General features: G+C 41.5%; 1 protein-coding gene across 9 annotated transcripts in view; it reads left to right on the top strand.

The window, feature by feature from the left end:
* DICER1 (dicer 1, ribonuclease III) overlaps positions 1-25849 on the top strand; it is a 74861-nt gene that overhangs the window by 29039 nt on the left and 19973 nt on the right. For all 9 annotated transcript variants that reach the window (XR_006344347.1, XM_043921322.1, XM_043921321.1 and 6 more), the window contains 13 exons: positions 672-806; positions 1247-1407; positions 3517-3685; positions 7765-8237; positions 15023-15155; positions 16423-16665; positions 17213-17364; positions 19816-19948; positions 20617-20692; positions 21358-21497; positions 23415-23594; positions 23839-24052; positions 24258-24411. Coding sequence is in view for 8 of the 9 variants with exons in the window: in XM_043921322.1 (XP_043777257.1) it covers positions 672-806; positions 1247-1407; positions 3517-3685; positions 7765-8237; positions 15023-15155; positions 16423-16665; positions 17213-17364; positions 19816-19948; positions 20617-20692; positions 21358-21497; positions 23415-23594; positions 23839-24052; positions 24258-24411 (2363 nt within the window). In the remaining variant the exon portion in view is untranslated. The remainder of the gene's footprint in view (positions 1-671; positions 807-1246; positions 1408-3516; positions 3686-7764; positions 8238-15022; positions 15156-16422; positions 16666-17212; positions 17365-19815; positions 19949-20616; positions 20693-21357; positions 21498-23414; positions 23595-23838; positions 24053-24257; positions 24412-25849) is intronic.

Raw genomic sequence — 25849 nt, 5'->3', positions numbered from 1 at the left:
AAGGGAAAGGTTACCCATTCCAGTATTGTGGCCCGGAGAATGCCATGGACTGTGTAGTCCATGGGGTCGCAAAGAGTCAGACACGACTGAGTGACTTTCACTTCCTGTAACCTAGACGTTTCCATGTCGCCAGCTTGCGTTGAGGGCCTTTCACGTGTTGGTGAATCTGAAGTGGTTAAGAGAGGTTTCCTAACTGACCTCAAGCAGTCCCTGGTCTGCTAGTATATCTTACATATTGGGTTAAGCTTTCTCAATAACGCACTTAAAATCCACAGAATGATAAGTCATTAAAAAAATTAAGGAGTCTGTGTCTTCTTCCAGAAAACCTTGTCAGTTTGACAGGAAAAAATTGTGTGAATTGTTTTGTGATCTGATAAAACTGATAGGTCTTATCAGTCAAATTATGAGGAACCTGAAAACCTGAAGTAGATTGAGTAGATTTATCATAAAAACGTGGTCTCCTTTATCAGTATTTTTTTTTCCATGTCTCCTTGTTTTACATCTTGATTCTCGAGTATGAGCTTCCATACATTGAGAATGTTTGTTGTAATTTTTAATGATGAGTTTCTTCATTCTCACCTAAAATACAGTGGTTCCCTAGTCTGATTTCATAGAAGTGTATGCAGGCAGGTGAATGGCATGTTTGTATACTGATAGCAGTTTTATTTTAGGTTCTCGTTATGACTTGCTATGTCGCCTTGAATGTTTTGAAAAATGGTTACTTATCACTGTCAGACATTAACCTTTTGGTGTTTGATGAGTGTCATCTTGCAATCCTAGACCACCCCTACCGAGAAATTATGAAGGTAAGTTTTTAGATTTTATCAGTGTTAATAATGCAGGTCAGATTACTGAGTAAAAGCACTGTTTTTTATACCAAAAGCAATATTAGTTACCACTTTTGGAAACTTGGTTTCAGTGTAGGAATGAATGAATGAATGTTAAACTAATGTTCATTTAAATCTGTAATTTATAATAGTAATACATTTATAACATCTAAATCTATAATAAAAGTTTAAACAATAAAAATAAATTATGTGATCTATCATAAGTGAATTGCATAATCTATCATAGCATATTTAAATGTTCCTTTTTGATAGATTGATCTTTTAAATAAGCTACAGTAAATTCCATAAGTGATCATTTTGGTGTTAGGTCTTTTTGACATGTTTTATCAAGATGCTGTCTCTTTGGTTGGGGCCTTGCAAAATGAATTCCTTACTGTCAGTATCTTTTGTTACATTAGCTTTGTGAAAATTGTCCATCATGTCCTCGTATTTTGGGACTAACTGCTTCCATTTTAAATGGGAAATGTGATCCAGAGGAATTGGAAGAAAAGATACAGAAACTGGAGAAAATTCTTAAGAGTAATGCTGAAACTGCAACTGACTTGGTGGTCTTAGACAGGTAAGCACTTAGGATTAACTAGGCTTCAGTGAAACCTGCTAGGATGGTTTTAGGCCTTCGGTTCCATACTCCCTTGGAAGACCTAAGAATTCCTTATCAGGTAGTCATCTTTAGATGCAGGAATTGAACCTTGGTTCCAGAAAGTATACAGATGGCGGTGTTTCAGCCTTAAGAGGGAATATTGCATACACATGGGCTCAGCCTGCCTGCTTATGTTGATGAGGGCTGGGATCCCTCATGATGGTTTGAAAGGACATTAATTATTTAGAGAATTCAGTATTTTACAGTTTGATTGAAAATAATGGGAAACACTCTCTGATTTTGAAAATGGGTGTGAATTTCTGACCTGTATATAGGTTTGTCTCTTTTTGTGGAGGTTGCTATTTTGAGTTTCATTAAAACATATAACACAGCCTTTGTGATCGAAGTTGGTAGAGGGGAGCCTTTATAAATTAGGTCTTTAAATTACAATAACTAATTCAGTTCATATTAAAATATCCTTATATCCTTGTTAGGTACAGCCTTTAACAAGGTTAAAGATTACCAAATGGTGGTTCTTGAAACAGTTATGCTAGAGAAGACTTATTTCTCAGATCGTGAAGTTAAATCACACTTGGGTTTTGAGGACTGACTCCACTAGTGTGTAACTTCAAGTGAGTCATTTATTGTTCCTGAGCCTATAAAATGGCATTACCAGTGGTCTCAGGGGACTCTTGGGTGATCGGTTACATTGACATGATAAACACCTTGCAGTGTATCTGTCACTTGGTAGGAATTTGGAAAGAGTTCTCTTTGTGGAATGAGAAGAAAAGCTAACGTTTAGATTCATGGAAGTTAGGATCCAGATGTGATATGAGATACAAATCTGATGGCCTTTAGGGTGTTTAGGTAAAAAACTGATAGATATTCTATTGCGTTTGGCATTACTTAGCTCTCAAAATCTGACTCTTATAAATTCTAGTTGGGAATAATGAACACTGTCATTTTTAAATATGTCTTTTTAATGTATTTCTTTTCCTTAATTAATTATTACATGTGCTTTTAAGACTGTATGTGTTGTTGTCATATTATGAAAGGCATGAAATATCTAGGGAATTTGATTGAAATGTAGGGGAGCTTTCCTTATGAGGACATGTTAAAATATGACAGCCCTAAAAAGGAACACATTTGAGTCAGTTCTAGTGAGGTGGATGAACCTAGAGCCTGATAATACAGAGTGAAGTAAGTCAGAAAGAGAAAAGCAAGTGCCACATATTAATGCATATATATGGAATCTAGAAAAATGACTACTGATGAGCCTGTCTGCAGGGCAGGAATAGAGACTCAAGACGGAGAGCACGTAGGGGACAGACGTGTGGACGCGGCGTGGGCAGCAGAGGGTGGGAGGCACTGAGAGCAGCCCGGAAGCATGCCCGTTACCTGTGAGGGAGACGGTGGCGGCTGCCGAGTAACCGGGAGCTCTAGCCGCCCCGACAGCCTGGGGGTGGGGGTGGGGTGGGGGAGGGGCAGGAGGGAGGGCACGTGTGTGTGCTTGTGGCTGATTTGGGTGGTTGTGTGGCGGAGGTCAACACAGTATTGTAAAGCATTTATCCTCCAGTTAAAACTAAATTAGAAAAAAGATTTATTTAAAAACCAAAAAAGTTGACACTTGCAAATGTTAAACGTTTCAAGTAGTATGGAAATAGATACATTTAAATGATAACCCTTCCTTATGATCTGCTGCCTTCCCCTTTTCTGAGTCTGAGAAGTAATCATTATTGAGTTTCTTGACTATTTTGACTAACTTTGTTTCTCATTCTGGGGGATGCCTTAGGGGGCAAAAGATGAAAGTCTAAACCTAAAAATCAAAATGAAAAACCTGGGATTAATGATGAAACAGCAGAATTCTTTGACTATTAGCCCTATGCATGTATTGAAACTTAGCCAGCAAACATAGTACAGATGGAAGTGAGTACAACTTGAAGAAGGCTTGTTGTGAGCCTGTGTGTTCTTCCAAGTAGTTACACAGCTGAAAAGAGGGAGTTTCTTTTTTGGTTTGGATATGTAATGGATGGTAATGCTGTAGTGAATTTATTGTGGTGTTGACAACTTTTGTTTCTGATGTTACAGATATACTTCTCAGCCATGTGAGATTGTGGTAGACTGTGGACCATTTACTGACAGAAGTGGGCTTTATGAAAGACTGCTGATGGAGTTAGAAGAAGCACTTAATTTTATCAATGACTGTAACATATCTGTACATTCAAAAGAAAGAGATTCTACTTTAATTTCTAAACAGGTAAGCATATACGAAGTAAGTACAGAGAGTATAATAAAAGGCTTTGATACATTTTTAATGTTGAAATGAATTGTCTTTTAATGAAGCTGTTTTATATACATTTTAGTTTAAGACCTTACCTTCTTGTATCTTTGGACATTTTTCATGGAGTGTATCATATTGGGTTGAGTTTACTGTTACCTGACAGACATTTCTGTTATTAAGTGTAGACCACCCTGGTTTAAGGAGGTGTCATGATTGTTTGAATATAAGAAGTGAGTCCCAGTTTTTTTTTCTTAGTCAGATGAGTTAGTTCCTGATCAGACCCTGAGCTGAAAGAATTCTTCCGCTGTTTCTCTGTATGTAACTGGACATGAGCCCATCATCTCCGAGTAGGGCAGCTTTGAGAAGCGATTCCTTAGAACAGTGGGCCTCAAGGTGTGGACCCTGGACAAGCAGCATCAGCTTCCCCCTGGAACTGTCTCGACATGCACATGAGAGGCCCCACCCTTGCCCTGCTGAATCTAAAGCTCTGGGCTGGGAGCCAGCTGTCTGAGATTTGAAGCCCTTCAGTGAATCCTTTTGCCATTAATTGTCCCAGGACTTTGCAGCCAGGTGTGAATGTTACCACCATATTGAATCGAATCCTTAATTCTCTCTTGCTGATTTTCTCTGGAGCAGCAATGCCCAGACTCTGTTCAGCACCTGTCTTCTCGTTAAGTCCGTGTCCCACCCAGTGGGTCTTTCATTTGCCTGCAGAACTGGCAGTTACACTGCCATATGACCCAGCAATCCCACTCCTGGGCATACACACCGAGGAAACCAGTTACACTGCCATACGACCCAGCAGTCCCACTCCTGGGCATACACACCGAGGAAACCAGTTACACTGCCATACGACCCAGCAATCCCACCTCTGGGCATACACACCGAGGAAACCAGTTACACTGCCATACGACCCAGTAATCCCACTCCTGGGCATACACACCGAGGAAACCAGTTACACTGCCACACGACCCAGCAGTCCCACTCCTGGGCATACACACCGAGGAAACCAGTTACACTGCCATACGACCCAGCAGTCCCACTCCTGGGCATACACACCGAGGAAACCAGTTACACTGCCATACGACCCAGCAGTCCCACTCCTGGGCATACACACCGAGGAAACCAGTTACACTGCCATACGACCCAGCAGTCCCACCTCTGGGCATACACACCGAGGAAACCAGTTACACTGCCATACGACCCAGCAGTCCCACCTCTGGGCATACACACCGAGGAAACCAGTTACACTGCCATACGACCCAGCAGTCCCACTCCTGGGCATACACACCGAGGAAACCAGTTACACTGCCATACGACCCAGCAGTCCCACTCCTGGGCATACACACCGAGGAAACCAGTTACACTGCCATACGACCCAGCAGTCCCACTCCTGGGCATACACACCGAGGAAACCAGTTACAGTGCCATACGACCCAGCAGTCCCACTCCTGGGCATACACACCGAGGAAACCAGTTACAGTGCCATACGACCCAGCAGTCCCACTCCTGGGCATACACACCGAGGAAACCAGTTACACTGCCATACGACCCAGCAATCCCACCTCTGGGCATACACACCGAGGAAACCAGTTACACTGCCATACGACCCAGTAATCCCACTCCTGGGCATACACACCGAGGAAACCAGTTACACTGCCATACGACCCAGCAGTCCCACTCCTGGGCATACACACCGAGGAAACCAGTTACACTGCCATACGACCCAGCAGTCCCACTCCTGGGCATACACACCGAGGAAACCAGTTACAGTGCCATACGACCCAGCAGTCCCACCTCTGGGCATACACACCGAGGAAACCAGTTACACTGCCATACGACCCAGCAGTCCCACTCCTGGGCATACACACCGAGGAAACCAGTTACACTGCCATACGACCCAGCAGTCCCACTCCTGGGCATACACACCGAGGAAACCAGTTACACTGCCATACGACCCAGCAGTCCCACTCCTGGGCATACACACCGAGGAAACCAGTTACACTGCCATACGACCCAGCAGTCCCACTCCTGGGCATACACACCGAGGAAACCAGTTACACTGCCATACGACCCAGCAGTCCCACTCCTGGGCATACACACCGAGGAAACCAGTTACAGTGCCATACGACCCAGCAGTCCCACCTCTGGGCATACACACCGAGGAAACCAGTTACACTGCCATACGACCCAGCAATCCCACTCCTGGGCATACACACCGAGGAAACCAGTTACACTGCCATACGACCCAGCAGTCCCACTCCTGGGCATACACACCGAGGAAACCAGTTACACTGCCATACGACCCAGCAGTCCCACTCCTGGGCATACACACCGAGGAAACCAGTTACACTGCCATACGACCCAGCAGTCCCACTCCTGGGCATACACACCGAGGAAACCAGTTACACTGCCATACGACCCAGCAGTCCCACTCCTGGGCATACACACCGAGGAAACCAGTTACACTGCCATACGACCCAGCAGTCCCACTCCTGGGCATACACACCGAGGAAACCAGTTACACTGCCATACGACCCAGCAGTCCCACTCCTGGGCATACACACCGAGGAAACCAGTTACACTGCCATACGACCCAGCAGTCCCACTCCTGGGCATACACACCGAGGAAACCAGTTACACTGCCATACGACCCAGCAGTCCCACTCCTGGGCATACACACCGAGGAAACCAGTTACACTGCCATACGACCCAGCAGTCCCACTCCTGGGCATACACACCGAGGAAACCAGTTACACTGCCATACGACCCAGCAGTCCCACTCCTGGGCATACACACCGAGGAAACCAGTTACACTGCCATACGACCCAGCAGTCCCACTCCTGGGCATACACACCGAGGAAACCAGTTACACTGCCATATGACCCAGCAATCCCACTCCTGGGCATACACACTGAGGAAACCAGATCTGAAACAGACACTTGCACCCCAGTGTTCATCGCAGCACTGTTTATAATAGCCAGGACATGGAAGCAACCTAGATGCCCATCAGCAGATGAATGGATAAGGAAGCTGTGGTACATGTACACCATGGAATATTACTCAGCTGTTAAAAAGAATTCACTTGAATCAGTTCTAATAAGATGGATGAAACTGGAGCCCGTTATACAGAGTGAAGTAATCCAGAAAGATAAAGATCATTACAGCATACTAACACATATATGGAATTTAGAAAGATGGTAATGATAACCCTATACGCAAAACAGAAAAAGAGACACAGATGTACAGAACAGACTTTGGGACTCTGTGGGAGAACGGAAGGGTGGGATGTTTTGAGAGAACAGCATGTATATTATCTATAGGGTACAGATCACCAGCCCAGGTGGGATGCATGAGACAAGTGCTCGGGCCTGGTGCACTGGGAAGACCCAGAGGAATTGGGTGGAGAGGGAGGTGGGAGGGGGGATCTGGATGGGGAATACATGTAAATTCATGGCTGATTCATGTCAATGTATGACAAGACCCACTGCAATGTTGTGAAGTAATTAGCCTCCAACTAATAAAAATAAATGAAAAAAAAAAAAAGAACTGGCAGTTACAGCCTTACTATGGATTTACATTCCAGTCTGAGCTAGGGTGGTAAGCTGTGGCACTCTGGAGCACAGATACAGTTCAAGGAAAACCATCTTGCTTTTCTTTGATACCTAAAATAAAATGACATACTCTGCTGCGTATGCACACACACCTATATATTCTGCTATGTAGTTCCTTGCATATTTACCTGGAAGTAAATGACTCAGTTGTACTTTCAACCACAGCTCTGAGGTTGCTTTATTAGCCGTATACAGTTGCATCATTTAATTTCTGTCATTTGATTATGCCCAGAAGGGTGGTTCTGGGCATCTGTATGAAAAAGTAGAGCTTGGAAAGACTACTGGCCCCTCTCCGTAACTTTGGGGAATGAACCCCAGTGTTGACATTAGTGGGGTAAATTTATTTTGAAGGAGTAAAGACAGCTTAAATCCCAGTTAGACTCCATGTGAAGATACTGCCAGAGTATTGTTTCGCATTTGAGTCTTTACCTTTTTTTGTAGATCCTCTCAGACTGTCGTGCCGTACTGGTTGTCCTGGGACCCTGGTGTGCCGATAAAGTAGCTGGAATGATGGTCAGAGAGCTACAGAAATACATCAAACACGAGCAAGAGGAGCTGCACCGGAAGTTTCTATTGTTTACAGACACTTTCCTGAGGAAAATCCACGCCCTGTGTGAGGAGCACTTCTCACCTGCCTCCCTTGACCTGAAGTTCGTCACTCCTAAAGTGATAAAGCTGCTGGAGATCCTCCGCAAGTACAAACCGTACGAGCGGCAGCAGTTCGAAAGCGTGGAGTGGTATAATAACAGGAACCAGGATAACTACGTGTCCTGGAGTGACTCTGAGGACGACGAGGAGGATGAAGAGATTGAAGAGAAAGAAAAGCCAGAGACAAATTTTCCTTCTCCATTTACCAATATCTTGTGTGGAATTATTTTTGTGGAAAGAAGATACACAGCCGTGGTCTTAAACAGGTAACTCTCCGAGATTAACATTTTTTCCCCATAGTAGAAGAGGCAGCTTTTTGTTCTGTGAAGTGATACGTTGTAATAGCTTTAAGGGCTGGGCGGAAGGCTTAGGGGAGAGCCCTTCACTTGGCCCCATCCTTAGAATTCACGTGTAACGCTATCTTGGGATTGGCAGCATGTTTATATATACAATCGCTTGACTGAGGTTTTGCTCCTAAAGGATGCTAATCTTTTGTAATCCATCTGAAATCGAGTGCAAGTACAGAAAAATTAAGTTGACATTAAAGTAAACCTTCCTTGTTTGGTATTCAGTTGTTAGATTTAGTTCAGATATTTATTAACCTGTGACTGTGGTGTGTTAGTGGAGAAGGAAATGGCAACCCACTCCAGTGTTCTTGCCTGGGCAATCCCATGGACAGAGGAGCCTGGCGGGCTACAGTCCACAGGGCCGCAAAGAGTCGGACACGACTGAGCACACACACATGTGTTGGGTGTGGTTTTGAGCATTTCACACCACGCTTTCTCCTTCAGGTGATCTTAGGATAAATTTTATCAGGATATTGCTGTGGCCAATTTTTCTGTTAGCTTTTTTTCCTTAACAATTGCCTATTCAAGTTTGCACGTTTGCAGTGAAAAGCATGTAACGACTGGGTTTGAAATTTGAATTGGTTCATAGACTACATATTAAAATTTTCTGAATCAGAAGATAATAAAAACGTTAGGGAGGAATTCAGAGAATACTGGCAAAGGTGGCAGGGAATGCCAATTAGGTTGTAAATTTCCACCCTACCTCCTTCTTCAGTAGAAGTGTATTTTTCCTGAATATAGACCCAACCAAGGAGCTGCACTTCAAACTTGTGTCACATGGTCACTTAATGTATATTTCTTTTGATTTGTGGATGGATGCTGTATTATTTGTAAGGGCCAAAAAGAGTCCTTATTTTGTACTTCAAACTACTTGTTTCTATAAGATCTATTAATTGGCCAAAGTTGATCCCTAAGAACCTTTTCTGCAAGTATTGATCTCTGAGGAGAAATTAAACTTTGTTTCCTGAGGTAATTTGGGGTTTAAAAAAAAAAAAACAACTGCTTCTGACTTGAGAATGTACTTGAGTAACGAGAGATTGGCCTCTGGGGTCGTCATCTGGCGGTTTTCAGTCTGGAAGTTTTCATAGTCGTTGGGCCCGATCCTGATAATGGATACGAAGTAAAATAATTTTAGGTAGTGAATTACATCGAAATCAGAAGTTTAAAGTTGGAAAGGAACTTCATTGACTAATCCAACCCACTTAGTCTTATAAGAAAAAAAAAAGAGGAAAGCCTCTGGAGGAAAAGTGACTTGCTCTGAGTTAAATTGCCGGCCAATTGCAGAGACAATTCTAGAATCCTGATATTCTGCCTCCTCGTCTCCACTTCTTTGTATAATCATCATGCCCTTGGGTATCACAGAACACTAAAAACCAGTGCTTTACAGTGGGAAGACTGCCAAGAGGCAGTCCAGGGAGTGCACGACTACTTGGGTTATTTTTTAGAATGGGGGAAAAGCATTTTTGGGGTCAGAAAAGTGTAATGTTGGCACAGTTCTAAGCCGAGTTCTAGACGGACTCTGTGCCCCATACAGGATGGGTTAAGAATTAAGTACATTTTCTGGGGCTTGGAGAGAAGTGGGGGTTCATTTTCTTCCTTTTCCCTTTTTTCTACATGTGTTTGTAGGTATGGAGATGTGCCAGTTTCCACTGAAGGAATATTAGCCTGAAAAGGTTTATCAGAAATCGGTGTTACTTCCTGTTGACTTTGAGGATCAGATTAATTGCGATCAACTTTCATAAAATGTGCCTGGAATTTAGTGTTGGATGATGAGTCAGGAGTGGTTTGAGGGTTTACCTTATGGGCAGCTAATTAAATATACAATAGAGGTCTTGTTCCAGTAAGCTTTTTAATAAGCTTAGAAAAACTTCCTGAAATCCAGATTCTTTCCTTCCATCAATTTAATGGGAGGAAAAACCATTCTTCAGCAAACAGTTTCATGGGAGTAGAAGCTATTGTAATACATGGGCAGTTTTCTACTCTCCTAATCAAAAATAAAAATAGCTACTTCTATATATAATGTTGTATATGTACAGTCTTGGGTTTATAGTTTTTCTTTTGCCTTATATATTTAGGGCTTTATCGTCTATAATTTACGTTTATATCAGTCAGTTCAGTTGCTCAGTCACGTCTGACTTTGGGACCCCATGGACTGCAGCACACGAGACTTCCCTGTCAGTCACCAACTCCAGGAGCTTGCTCAAACTCATGTCCATCGATTTCAGTGATGCCATCCAACCATCTCATCCTCTGTCGCCCGCTTCTCCTCCTGCCTTCAATCTTTGCCAGCATCAGGGTCTTTTCCAGGGAGTCAGTTCTTCATATCAGGTGGCCAGAGTATTGGAGTTTCAGCTTCAGCATCAGTCCTTCCAATGAATATTCAGGACTGATTTCCTTTAGGTCTGACAGGTTTGATCTCCTTGCAGTCCAAGGGACTCTCAAGAATCTTTTCTAACACCACAATTCAAAAGCATCAATTCTTTGGCACGCAGCTTTCTTTATGGTCCAGCTCTCACATCCATTTACATGACTCCTGGAAAAACCACAGCTTTGACTATACAGACCTTGTTGGCAAAGTGATGTCTCTGCTTTTTAATACGCTGTCTAGGTTGGTCATAGCTTTTCTTCCAAGGAACAAGCATCTTTTTAATTTCATGGCTGCAGTCACCATTTGCAGTGATTCTGGAGCCCAAGAAAATAAAGTCTGTCACTGTTTCCTTTTTTCCCCTGTCTATTTGCCATGAAGTGATGGGACTGGATGCCATGATCTTAGTTTTTGAATGTTGAATTTTAAGCCAGCTTTTTCACTCTCCTCTTTCATTTTCATCAAGAGGCTCTTTAGTTCCTCTCTGCTTTCTGCCATAAGGGTGGTATCATCTGTGTATCTGAGGTTATTGATATTTCTCCCTGCAATCTTGATTCAGCTTGTGCTTTATCCAGCCTGGCATTTTGCATGATATACTCTGCATGTAAGTTAAATAAACAGGGTGACAGTATACAGCCTTGATGTACTCCTTTCCCAGTTTGGCACCAGTCCATTGTTCATGTCTGGTACCTTTATACAGTTTTAAAATTTCAGAACACTCCATGAGGGAAGAAGATAGATGTTTTTACTCTGTCATAGATGAAGAAGATAACAGTTTGTGACTTTCTGAAATAACTCCAGGATCAAGTGCCAGAAAGTGAGTTCCACTCTCCAAGTCTAGAGCACTTTTCACTGTGTGATTTATTAGTATTGTGTGACTTTGGCATTGAAGAAACCTGGGTTGATGTCTTCTCTCTGTCCCCCATCCCTCTACCCCTTTCTTTTCCCAGTAGCTTTGTCTTTACAGAAAAGTTGCAGGGATGTACTGCGGTTCCCCATACCCATTCCGGGTTTCCCCCATGTCTTATGTCAGTAACATCTTACCCTATCAGGGTACATTTATTGCAACCAAGAAACTAACATTGGTGTATTACTATTAACTAACTTCTAGACTCTATTGGATTTCCCCAGTTTTCCCATTAATGTCTTCTTTTTAATCCAAGGTATACCAGAGTTCATTTAGTTGTTTTATTTCTCTAATCTCCTTTGGTCTCTTATGGCGTCTTGTTCTTTCCCTGTTTTTGACAACTTTGATGTGAGGAGGACAGGTCAGATATTTTGTAGACTGCCCCTCAGTTTGAATTTGTCTGATGTTTTTCTCAGGATTAGACTGGGTTTTAGCATTTGAAAGAAGGCTGCAGATATGAGGTGTCCTTCTTGTTGCTTTATCTTAGAGGGATTTGTGGTCTTGACACAGAACATCATGGGTGATGTTAAACTTCATCACGTGATTATGATTGCACTTGCCAGCTTCCTCCACTGTGAAGTTATTATTTTTCTTATTTCTTACTTTATTCTTTGGAAGCAAGTCACCAAAGCTAGTTTATCCTGGGGAGGGAGGAATTCAGCTTCATGCCTGGAGAGGGGCTTCTCTATGTGTGTTACTGAAATTCTTCTGTAAGGAAAACATGTCTCTTTTATCCTATTTATCTGTTTATATTTGTTGAGTCAGGTTCTTTTATCACTGTGAACTCATGTTTGTTTATTTTATACCTTGGTTATGATCTGATGCTGGGTTAGTTTTTTTTATAAGTTAGTCCACCCTGGGCCATTGGGGGCTTTTTGAGGTTAGTGCCTGTCTCCTTTCGACATGCCCCGATCCTTCTGATTTTTGAACCCTGCCTGACTTTCTGGTACGCCAAGGTGTTCCAGGCTTATCCTGTGTTTTTCTTGCTCCAGCCATGGAATCAGCCATTTCTCCGAGGGGTCCTGGTTCTTTTTATCTTCACTCACTTTTTAGGTGTATATTCTGTGCAAGTTATTTCACTTTTGAAAGCCTCAACATCTTCATCTATAAAATAGTGATAATACCTCCCTTTCTTACTGAGTCATTAGTGAGAGACACTGTTTACAAAAACCACAGTCTTACCGCCTCACATTGTACTTGGGGAGGCTGTGTGCGCACAGTGTGGGCCTGTGCCGGCCTCGGTGAGGAAGTTACAGAGACGGAGGGTAAGCACCAGCTCTTCTGGTTTTCAGAGTAAATTATGTCTGCTGAATATTATACAATTGGCCATTAAATTTTAATACTTTTTAAGTTTTCTTAGTTAATTTTCATGGAATTTTACAAAAACACTGTTTTCAGGTGAATTTGAAAACAGGAAAAAAATAATCACTTCTTTGCTAGAAACTGTTTGAGAAGCTCTGCGCTATAGAGAACAGCATTCTTTATCAGACAACTTGCTTGTGAAACAACTCACATAAACTCAGTATAAAATTAAAAGGCACAAAATTCCATCCTAGCAGTTCTGTGGTACCGTGAAATCTCTGGGCAGATAGTGTAGTCCTTATTAATACAAGTGCCCTGACAACAGTAGACCTCGTTTTGTTTTTCTGGAAGCCCATAGCTTTGTCTGTAGGGATTCCTTAAATTTATCTGATGGAGAAATTTTTCCTTTTTAAACATTGTAAGCGTAGGTATATAAAAGCATTTAATTGCCGCTTACAGGGGACTTTGTTTATTAATGTGCTTCTTGTTTCTTCTGCTGACCGCAGTCCTGACGAGGGTCTCATTAAGGAGAAATAAAAGTACTCTTCGTGCTTCAGTTCTCAGCTAGTTGGAAGTCTACCAGATTTATTATTTTAGGCAAATTAAAATACAGTCTCTGCCTAATTATGAGTAACTGGAAATGCATTTTTAAACCTCTGTTTTGTTCAAATTGATGCTTGTTTACATAAACTAAAATTTGGAAGTACATATTATTTCTACAGTAATTGATTTCATATTTTAGATGTTGGGACATGCAATTTGCGTGTAACACTGCTTTCTGTTACTGACATCATAAGTTCATAATAACAAATCTTGGAACATATTAAAGAACTTTCTGATTTTGAACATTTTAAGCATTTGAACTGTAGAGCAGACTCTCAAACTAACCTAGGCATGCCAGTGTTTCACTGATTTGGAGGCAGGAAGATATTTTAGATGGCCACTCAAGGTTTCTCCCAGGACTTTGATATTAGTCTGTTTCATGTACTTATTAAAAAAAAAAAAAGAATGGTTTGACTTAAAAATGCAATTTTCTATTAGGAATTTGTGCTATGTTGTATGACTTCAGAGGAACCATATGGGATCACTTAGGTCAGGTGTGGAACCATTTATCCTATGTGCTGAGTTTTCCAATGTGGATATTTCCAAAATAGCTGTAATGGCAACACTAACTGTTAACCTTCTGCACCCATGTAACGTGAGCCTGTCCTGTCGCTCTTTTTCATTTTGGAGCCAAGGGCCCGCTTTCGGGGACAAGCTTTCAGGGTTGATAGAGGGGAGCAGGCAGGAAGGGGGATGAGCTCAAGAGCCTTTTCTCTTTCCTGCTGGGATGGGAGGGGAGTTATCTTAGCCTTGCAGGGAGGCGAGCTCTCTTAGCCTTGCAGGGCCGAAGCTCAGTGGCCTTTCATGCAGAACTGTGGTCAGTGGCCGGCCGCAGGGCCACAAAGTGCTGGGAATGGAGATGCTTATCAGTGGTTGGAGGCCTTCCTTGCCCTGGAGCCCTCCTTCCAGGGGGACAGGGCACTGGGGTAAACCGAACAGAAATAACACGCTTCTTCCTTTGCACGCGCAGCTAGGACTTACTACATGGAGAGAGAGGAGAATGAAATTTCCCTTGGGGTGTTTGGTACTTAACTCTCCGTAAGCTGGTCATAGAGACAGGGGCATGACCACTGCGGCAAGTTGTGTGTGCGCTTAGGGAAGAGTGTTTCAGAGAGAGAGTGTGTGTGGCTTTTTCATTATAAGTCTTGGCCTAAAGCCAGAACAGATGAAGAGTCCATGTTTCTCTCTGCCTGGCGCTGTCACTTCCCAGGCCACATTTCTGTGAAGCTCATTACTGCCAAATTAGAAAGTCTGAGGGACTGTGACCATTTCGTTCACCCGTGTCGTGTAAATCAACCCTGTCTTTGGTGTCCTAAGCTTTCGGTGTACAGATCCACACAGAGAAGAGTGACAGTGATTTCTTTTTAAGCTATTTGGGGAAAAAAAAATACCAAGGCTATTTTGTTAGGTATGTTGGCAAAAAAAAAAAATACCTGTATTTCCATTTTCAGAGAGACCTTACAAACAAAAGTTTAAATTTTTTCCCCTCAGCAATGCTTAACTTCCAAATGTGTATAATTTTCTTAGATTGATAAAGGAAGCTGGCAAACAAGATCCAGAGCTGGCTTACATCAGCAGCAATTTTATAACTGGACATGGCATCGGAAAGAATCAGCCTCGGAACAAACAGATGGAAGCGGAATTCAGAAAACAGGAAGAGGTAAGCTAAGTGAAAATAATTTTACAGTAACAGTTTTCAGAACATATATAAACTCTGCCCATAGGAACCCCGTCTCTTTATAGTTCCTCTGCACATTTTTGGTGATATAGAGTCCTCATAAACAGAGACTCACCGTTTCCCTTGAGGTAGCCGAACAATGATTCTCATGTGTAGAATTAGAATACCTGTCTGGTAAATCAATTTTGTGTCTTAATTGCCATCAGCCATTTTATTTTCCTTTATGGAGCGGAGGACACACACCTACGTTTCATAGAAGAAGACAGCTCGTGTAAATATAACCCTTGTTGACTTGTTACGATTCTGAAGCAACAAACTGAAATTTTTTTCCTAGAACGTGTTTTGTTTGCTATTGAAAGTCCTACCTTGGTTTACTATTTTAAAAACAGCAATATATTTTAAAGATTTTTGGTTTAATTTTTTTTCATGCTTTTTATTCAAGATTTGATATAGGAAATAGCACTGTAAAGATGATAAAACCTAACATAGTGTTCCTGGCTTGCAAATAAAAACTTTTTATGTAAAATTTGTTGTTTAAGTTAAAAGTAGCAGAATAATTCATGTTGAAGTCATTTTTCTTTGATAATACTCCCAAGTTTGGGGAATTCAGTAGCCAGAGTCTTGACAGATCAGTCTAAAACCCAACTTAATTTCTTATTTAACTTACGCTGAATTGGGAAATGATGTTATCTGAAATCTAGCATGAAAAAATTTTTCACTTAAAAAAATCATTTCTGATCCCTTAAATTAAGTATGTCCCAAGATGTCAGAAAATAAATGATGCTTTGCTTGTAGTTTTTAATTCCAAGTGATTTAGGGATTTTAGTGACGGAGTTTTGACATCTTTGGAGGGATGTTGGCATAGGCTCACAGACGTAGGTCCCATAGGGAGGCTCAGAATAGCAACAGGATTTCAGAAGTGAGTTCGTTTGGTCACTCTGATGGTTATTAAAGAAGCCAGTGTCTTTAGCTGGAAGACTATGACTTGTCCATGGGTGCTTCTCTAAAGTAGAAAGGCACTTTGATTTTTTTCAAGTTACGTTCAGCTGAAAATGTCTTTAAATCAGAGTTTCTTTGCCCAAATGTTCATGGCATCTCGAGTTTTGTGTGATACTGTCATTGTTTTTAGCCTGGCCTGGATTAAGAGTGCTCAGAGTATTGTCACAGATTACAGTTGTCCCTTAATTTTACTATGCTCTTTTCTTTGGAAAGTTTTTTAGAATTCGTTTTCTTGGTGGAATTTTTCCAGGTACTTAGGAAATTTCGAGCACATGAAACCAACCTGCTTATTGCAACAAGTATTGTGGAAGAGGGTGTTGACATACCGAAATGCAACTTGGTGGTTCGTTTTGATCTGCCCACGGAGTATCGATCCTATGTTCAGTCTAAGGGAAGAGCGAGGGCACCCATCTCTAATTATGTAATGTTAGCAGATACAGATAAAATAAAGAGTTTTGAAGAAGACCTTAAAACATACAAAGCTATTGAAAAGGTAAGATTCACATGTTATCTGCAAGTTACTCCTATGCATACAGAAATAATAAAAACAGTTGTATCTTAAGAGAGTAGTCTCAACAGAGGTGTGCAGTGGGTACATTATTAGACAGTTGAGGGTAATTGCACAGAGCCAGCAGTATTTCACAATAAAATGGCAGTGAAAATGGTCATATAGGTTATTGGGGAAGATTAGGAAGTGTACTGTTCATGTGGATGGTGTCGTCCTGGTTGACTGAGTGGTGGAGTGGTTTGAGAGTGATGACACAGCCCAGATACTCATGTAAGACTGGCGATCACGTGCGTGCTGGTAGGTAGGTGTAGTTCAGTGTCTTGTTCCCCGTATGGGAACATCTCCATGTGGCTGGAGCTGGGAAGGATGCAGTGGGGAAAACTGTCTGCAGCATGTAGCTATGGAGTATTGAGGTATGTGTTTAGGAGAGAGAAATGTTTCATGTCAAGGGAGCTTTTCCGTAGGTTCAGAGGCAGACAGCTAGTGGCAGGAAGGGCATTTGTTTCATAAATTCTGTTCTGAAACTGTTCAGATCTTGCGAAACAAATGTTCCAAGTCGGTTGATACCGGGGAGGCCGACACGGAGCCCGTGGTGGATGACGACGATATTTTCCCACCGTATGTGCTGAGGCCTGAGGACGGTCCCCGCGTCACAATCAACACGGCCATTGGGCACGTCAACAGGTACGGCCACAGGCCACGTGGTAGCAAACCTGTGAGAATCATGAGATTTCTTCTAAATCTGTAAGTAATGTGTTGTTCACCATCTGCAAGCAATAACCAATCTCCATTTATGGCCTGTGATGCCTCAGTGACAGAAAGAAAAAGAAGTTGCTTTTTTCTGTTCATTGTTTTTTTTGTCAGAATGCAAAACTAGTATTGTGCAGAAATAAATGTTTCCCTTCTAATTGGCAAGGCTGACCTAATGAATGCATACATATTTTAATTGCTTTGAAGTTAATTTTGCAATGCTCACTGTTCTTTTCTAAATCTTGAAACTTGTTTTGTGTCAAGTGTTGGCAGCCATTGAATTTTCCTTTAGCAGGAATGGAAGACTTGAAACTTTTTTTTTTTTAAGTACATGCTGTTTTATCAATACTTTGTCTTGATTTGGTGATAACATTTTTAAGAACTAAGGAAAGCAGATGCATAGCTAGATTATGTATCAGGATAGATTTCATGCAGAGGCAAAATAGGAGCAGAAAATGTAAGCGTTTCTTTTTAACTTTTTATTTGGAACAGTTTTAAACTTTAAAATATTGCAAGAATACTGCAAAGAACACCCAGAGAAGACCCATTCAGGTTTCCCAAGAACGTTCTCTGGAGGGGAAGGGTCCAGCCCAGGGCCGCGGGTTGTACTCGTTTTCCTCATCTGTCTGGTTTGCTTCACCCTGGCACCTTTCTTGGGCTTGAATGACCTTGAACGTTTAGAAGATGGCAGGCCAGTCATTGCGTCGTCTCCCTCTCAGTTTGGGTTTATTTGGTATGTTCTCATGACTGGACCCCGGTTATATGTTTTTGGCCAGCACGTCGCTGAAGTGGTGCTGGATTCCTTACATTCTAACTGGGTCACTTAGTCCCAGTTAGATTTGTCCTCTGATGATGGTGGTGACTTTCGTCACTTGCGTAAGGTCTGCCAGCTTTCTCTGCTGTAAAATTTCCTTTTTCCTTTTTATAATTCTTGAATATTTCATGGGGAGATATTTTGCGATTATATAAAATTTATCCCTCTCCTCAGTTTTCACCCGTTGATATTTCTTGCCTGGATTGATTATTTCTGTGATGTTTTCCAAATGGGGATTTTCTGACTCCCTAATTCTTTCAGCATTTATTAGTTCTCATTTTAGTATGAGAAAGAGCTTTCTCTTTTCTCTGTTTATTTGTTCCTTTTATTTTTTTTTATCCAGTGTGAACTAATGGACTCCTGTTTTGCTCATTTTTAGTCTTTTACTCTCGTTTCTTATTTTGAGGTGAAAATTGTGTAAAATTTGGCTGGTGAGGACCCCTTCGGTGTAACTTCAGTGTCTTTTTAACATGTCACCATTATTCTTTGGACATTTCTGTATTTTATGGCACACAAGATGTTCTAGACTCACAGTTTCCCTGCCCCAGGCTAGATATTGGCGATTTCTCCAAAAGGTCCTGGCTCCTTTTAGTGGAGAATGAGTTGTGTTTAGAAACCAAGGTGTGTTCATTGCCTCCGGAGTATTATTGCTACCAGGCTGTTCAGCAAGTGGAGCTGGGAAACACACTCATGCCTTTTCACTTGCGTTGTCTGTACCTGCCTACCTGTCTGTGGGTAGCTCCAGTTTTACTAGACACCGGAGGGTTTGTTCTTGCTGTCCTCTTTTTGTCCCTGGCTGGCTTTTTTAATAGTGAGAAATCTGATTCCCACTGTCGTCAGATTAATTCCTGTTCAGGCTCCCCGTACGTAGCGTCTCCCTCCCCCGGGGGGCTGCCACCGTGTTGAGGCGCCCTCGGTGCACGGGTCCTGGCCTCGCGGCGTTGCGGCCCGTCCGTGGCCTCATTGTTTGCATCTCGTTCCCTGCCAGGCTGGCTTCCTGTCCCAGCACCCTCCCTGCTCGGGCTAAGCTCCCTCAGAGCCGGCTTCCTGCCCGCGTTCCTTGTGCTGGTGTGGGGCGGCCCAGCTGTCTTCCTGCCCTCCTTGGGTGAACACCGGGTCCACCCCGATGCCTGCCTTGCACAGGCCCCCGTAATTGTTGGCGATCATTAAGGAACAAACACTGGCCGTTTGCTCCCTTCATGGATTCTGAACAGTACTTTCTGCACTGTCCAGTCATAGCACTAGACATATACAGCTGTTGACACTCAAGTATCAATTTTAATAAAAATTAAAAAGTTTAGTTCCTTAGCTGCCCTTGGCACAGTTCAGGAGCTCAGTGGCTTCCCTGTTGGACAGTACAGATACAGAACGTCATCTCAGAGTTTGTTTTATATATATATATATAAACATACTAGTCCATCTTATTGAAAGTTTAAAGCAGTGATGCTGAAACCACACATATAAATACCTATCCAGTAGAGGGGAAGAGGAACATAAGAAATCAAATGTGAATATCAGATTTTTTCTCAGTTGTAGACTCAGCATCACCATTTCTTTTTTTCCCCCCACAGATACTGTGCTAGATTACCAAGTGATCCGTTTACTCATCTGGCTCCTAAATGTAGAACCCGAGAGTTGCCTGATGGTACATTTTATTCAACTCTTTATCTGCCAATTAACTCACCTCTTCGAGCCTCCATTGTTGTAAGTTTAGAAAAAGAAATGATTGTGCCTTAAAGTTAATGTCGTTAACAGATTTGTTTTCAGCTTCTCTAAGGATGTGCGAGTTATAGGTAAATTTGGCTTTAAATCTGCTTTAAAAAGTACATTTAGAAATCTCTTTTGTAGTCAACTACATGTTCGAGTCCTCAATAGACTATATATATGTAATTTGTAGACTGTGTGAATTAGGCTAGAGGACCTCTGAAGATTCCTTTAAAATCTTACGACTCTAAACATTTCTGTCAGCATCATTGAGTTGTGGCTTTAGATCCTTAAGTGACACAGAATTCGTTAAATATAGGTGGGCTGTTCTAGTTATTTTGTTGTTGATTGGAAAATATACCTGTATACAATTGCTGTCCTTGGTCTTAATGCTGATACACTAAATTCTTACTGAAATTTAAATTCATCAAGATTGTAAGCTCTTAATGATAACTGGTGTAGGTTTTACTGGGCAGGATTTTTAAAGATGGCTTTTCAAATATAGGCAATAGGATTTTTTTAAACTGGCTGATGTTTCTCACAATGAAGAACTTTGGTAAATTTCAGCTCTAAGGATACCAGGGCAGAGGTTTCATCTGTGTTTTATGCGCCAACAATACTCCAGCTCCATGCATATACTGTGGATATGTTTTTTTGGTTACTTCCAGGGTCCCCCAATGAGCTGCATTCGGTTGGCTGAAAGAGTCGTGGCTCTCATTTGCTGTGAAAAACTGCACAAAATTGGTAAGAGTGTGTGAAAAGCACATGTAGATAAAAATAAAGTTAAAAACATTGTAAAACAAAAGCACCTCAAGGGCTTTATGGGTCTCCAGGGTTTTGTGGGCTGTGAACGCGTTGATGTTGGTGTGCTTCGGGGAGGATAGATGTAAGTGTGATGTAACTTGAAGACCCTGTAAGATGGAGGAGTTCTGTTTTTCACAGCTGAGCAACTGTGATTTATTTGCTCTCATTTCTAACTCCTTTTAAATATATAAATGTAGTAACGTCTTCTGACTGTTGAATCGTGAACATTTATGTTTTGTGTTTTAATGTATCGGTTTCTCAAATTAGTCTATATTTGTGTACAAATGAAAGACTTGTCTTCCAGTGGCATTCGTAAAGGGATGATCTGATACTGTTTTCCTATTTGCATGTTTTTATTTTTGAGTCTTAAAACAGAATTTATAGTCCTCATCATACTGGATATATGAATGTCACAATAGACTTTGCCTTCAGTCATCACATCTGATTACTTTTCTGTTGCTAAAAGCACAGACGCTTTGGTTTTCGTGATTTGTCCAGTCGTTTCCTAAGGCAGAGCTGCTCTGGATGACCCACTGATTAATTAGGCAAAATCAGGATTGAGCGTTTTATTATAAAATCACGTTCCTTCTCTTTACATTTCTTAGGTGAACTGGATGACCATTTGATGCCAGTTGGGAAGGAGACTGTTAAATACGAGGAAGAGCTGGATTTACACGATGAAGAAGAGACCAGTGTTCCAGGAAGACCAGGTTCCACGAAACGAAGACAGTGCTACCCAAAAGCAGTTAGTATTGGTTAGAACCAAATACGAATCTAGCCTTTCTGACTTTCTGTTGCTTGCTGTACCAGGCCCCGACTGCTTTGCGTGGCTTCCCAAACACGTGTGATTCAGCCCAGCCCGTGGGTCTCAGCGTGTTCCCTGCCTCGTTCACTGCTCCTCTGACAGCAGCCCCTTCACGCTCACATGTGCAACACGTGCTCTTTCTCACTGCAGACATCGCTGTTTGTTTTTCTTCTCAAAAGATTCTTGTGTTTATTTATCACATTCTATCCAGAATGAATGAATGTCATTTAAACAGACGTTCTTTGTTTCATTCACTTTAGTGGCCAGGTCCTCTCTCTATCTTACACTGGGGACTGAGACCTCGGGGGTGTGTGTGATAAAACAGGCGCGTGCCCGTTCAGGGTGAGGGGCGCGCGACAGGCGTCAGCCTGGTGACTTGTCAGGAGTCAGGGTGTGGCCTGATGAGTCATAGTCAGCTTTTCCAACATGTCGTGTCTAGCTGGATCTGTGGCTGTAACCATATGGGGCTGGAGTACTTATTTAAAAAATAATTAGTCAATATTTTTACCTTATTTTTAAACCCCCAAACAAAAGCAGAAATTTGCTATGTACTTTGATGTTAGCTTAAATATGATTCTTTTTATTTATTTTTTGCAGTTTTATTGAGTTTTTACTTTTTTTTAAAAAGTTTGCCCCTAGCTAAGCATTTTCAAGATTCAAAATCATGTCACTTTTGCAAAAATCAGGAATTAAGTTATCTGATTTTCTGAACTGCTTATTTTCTCAAATCCAGTTTTCCTACTCTAACATTACCCTGGAGGCTCTTGGGCTAGTCTCATGTGACAGATGCCACCACTAATAAGTGTTTTGAGAAGCAGAGTACTGCTTTGCATCCTGTGTAACTAACAGGTGCATTCTGTCCTGTGTGATACTCTAGTAACTATATCTCTTAGCCAGCGTTTCTGCACCTTGTAACTGTAGATGTAATTATTTATATTATTGAGCCTTGGAAACTGTAAGACTATTGGATGGGGTTAAATGAATACTGGAAGTTTAGAAACTTAGCTTAGTTTAAGTCATAGTTTACTCCTTTAATCAGACAGCCATTAAAAATAGTACTAACTTGTATGGACCCTGAAAGATATTCTCATTGTAGTAACCAGAGGTAAAAATCGGTGATACAGTCTTTGTTTTGTGGTTCCATTTGTAATGAAAAATATGTATCTGTATATATTTATGTGCATTTATTCTGGAATGTATACATTTATTCCAGAAAAGTCTGGAAGATGATATGGTATGTGACAGTGTTACTAAAGGTTATCTGTGAGTTTCAGGATTATGTAGGATTTTTAAAAACTTGGCTACTTTTATTTTCTGATATTCAACAGTGAGTAAAGACTAAGAAACCTAGGGAAGAAAAGAGTTTGTTCTCTAGTCAAAAGAAATAGATCAAATGAAATGTTGCTGTTAAGTTGCTAAGTTGTGTTCCAACTCTTTTGCAACCCATGGACTTTAACCCACCAAGCTCCTCTGTCCATGGGATTTCCCAGGCAAGAATACTGGAGTGGGTAGCCATTTCCTTCTTCAGGGAATCTTTCTGACCCAGGGATTGAACCTATGTCTCCTGCATTGGTAGGCGGATTCTTTACTACTGAGCCACTAGGGAAGCCCACATCAAATGAATAGTATTGTATTAAAAGACCCTGCGGTGTTTGATGGTTTTATATGTTCTTGCACACCCAACAGTGCCGCCTCTCCAGGGAGGTTAAGTAAATGAGGAGGTCTCCTGCCTTGGGTCTTCGTTTTCTCTCATCAGCTCTTAGTAAAGCCAGGGAAAAAATTTGTTTTCTTGCCAACATCTGGAAAAAAGGTGAATACACTTGGACTTATTGCTTACATTTTTCTTTCCACTCCCAGATTCCAGAATGTTTGAGGGAGAGCTATCCCAAGCCCGGTCAGCCCTGTTACCTGTATGTGATTGGAATGGTCCTGACAACACCTTTACCTGATGAGCTCAACTTCAGAAGGCGGAAGCTCTACCCCCCTGAGGACACCACAAGATGCTTTGGAATACTGACAGCCAAGCCCATACCTCAGGTGGACGTTTCGTGGTGACCTTTTATGTTGGACTGTCGTTGTTTTGTTTTTTTTTTTCTTAAAAAACAGAAAAAGGGACTTTAAAAGTAACTGTCTTTTGTTACCTCAAGATGGTCACTATTTTAAAATTGGAAGTGTCTCTTCTGTTTCTCTGATAGAAAGCATCATTCCTCTTCTGAAGTTAACTATTTATAATGGACTGAAATCTTGGCTAACCTTGGGCTTTATTTTTCTTTCTCTGAAGATCCCGCACTTTCCTGTGTACACACGCTCTGGAGAGGTTACAATATCTATTGAGTTGAAGAAGTCTGGTTTCACGTTATCTCTGCAAATGCTTGAGTTGATCACAAGACTTCACCAGTATATATTCTCACATATTCTTCGGCTTGAAAAACCTGCACTAGAATTTAAACCCACAGATGCGGACTCAGCCTACTGTGTTCTACCTCTTAATGTTGGTAAGAAGGATCCAGACTCTAAAGCATTGTCTGTATAGTAGCTAAAAAATGAACGTGTTGCTTAACAATGAGCTTAACTGAATATAGTACAGAAATCTCTTTGATAACTCTGAATTAGGCACATGGAATGAAGGTAGAGCTTGAGGGAGGGTCTTACCTGTATTATTATATTTTAACAAGCTAAAAGATCTTTTTCTTCCCTAAGTTAATGACTCCAGCACTTTGGACATTGACTTTAAATTCATGGAAGATATCGAGAAATCTGAAGCTCGCATAGGCATTCCCAGCACAAAGTATTCAAAAGAAACTCCCTTTGTTTTCAAATTAGAAGATTACCAAGATGCAGTTATCATTCCAAGGTAAGGTGTTAAGTGGAAAGAAAGAAAGTGAAGTCGATCAGTTGTGTCCAACTCTTTGCAACCCCATGGACTATAGCCTACTAGGCTCCTCCGTCCGTGGGGTTCCCCAGGCAAGAACACTGGAGTGGGTTGCCATTTCCTTCTCCAGGGGATCTTCCCAACCCAGGAATCGAACCTGATGGAGGTGATTCCCTCTGTTCACATGGGCCATGTGGTGGGCTGTGACTCTGGCATTGATGTGGCCAGTGGAAAATTTAGGTATCTCTTAGTGACAGGCCTGTGCTCCCCAGTTTACTTACATAAAAGCAAAGCCGGAAATGCCGTTGGTGAAGGGATTTTACTTTGTGAAGGTCCGATCATCTAAATGATGTTGATAGGCTTTCTTTGTAAAACCTCCATCCTTTTAATCCCCAAAGTCTTAAAGAATTTGATTATAAATAACAATTTATTAAAATTGTTGAAAGGCATAGTGTTAAGTGCAGTGAAAATAGTTAATTACAATGCTTTGTTGTATGTGTGCTAAGTCACTTTAGTTGTGTCCGACCCTCTGTGACCCTGTGGACCATAGCCCACCACGCTCCTCTGTCTGGGATTCTTCAGGCAAGAGTACTGGAGTGGGTTGCCGTGCCCTTCCATGGGGACTCTTCCAGACCCAGGGATCAAACCCGAGTCTCTTACGTCTCCTGCATTTGCAGGCAGGTTCTTTACGACTAATGCCACCTTTTGGGTAAAAATTTAGAGGACAAAGTTTTTGAGCATTAAGATTAAATATCACACTTTTAAAAGAATTAAAATACTGGCTGCAGTTGTCTTTGGATTTTGTTCTGTTTTTGTTTTTTCTTTTTTCACTTTGCATCTCAATACCATGTTTTAAATGTTAGTTAATACCAGCCTATCAATATCAGAAATGGTACAGTAGCATATGTTTTGTGGGGCAAGAATCTTTCATGTTTAGCGTTGGTAATATATAAACTATTTACTTGGTTGCTTGGATATTGAAAGTTTTCTATACTGTTTATATTGGTGAAATTAGAGATATTTAAAGGAGCCATTTAATCTCCAATATTTTGACCACTTAATGTGAAGAGCAGACTCTTTGGAAAAATGCCTGATGCTGGGAAAGACTGAAGACAACAGAAGGGAATGGCAGAGGATGAGATGGTTAGATAGCATCACTCACTCAACGGACATGATTCTGAGCAAATTCTGGGAGGTAGTGATGAACAGGGGAGCCTAGTGTGCTGCAGCTCATGGGGTCGAAAAGAGTCAGACATGACTTAGCGACTGAGCAACAAAAGGAGCCATTTGGCTTTCATGTGTTATCAAAGTATAGATATTTAGAATAAGGATGATGTGTAAAATAGGAGAGAATGGAGAGTCAAGTTTTCACTTGATATAAATATAGTTCCTCTTGACTTAAATTCACTTGAAATGTATT

Source organism: Cervus elaphus, chromosome 13 (assembly GCF_910594005.1).
Source record: "Cervus elaphus chromosome 13, mCerEla1.1, whole genome shotgun sequence".
Lineage (NCBI taxonomy): Eukaryota > Metazoa > Chordata > Mammalia > Artiodactyla > Cervidae > Cervus > Cervus elaphus.
Note: the sequence above shows the minus strand (reverse complement) of the source record. Positions and strands in the feature narration are given on the sequence as shown.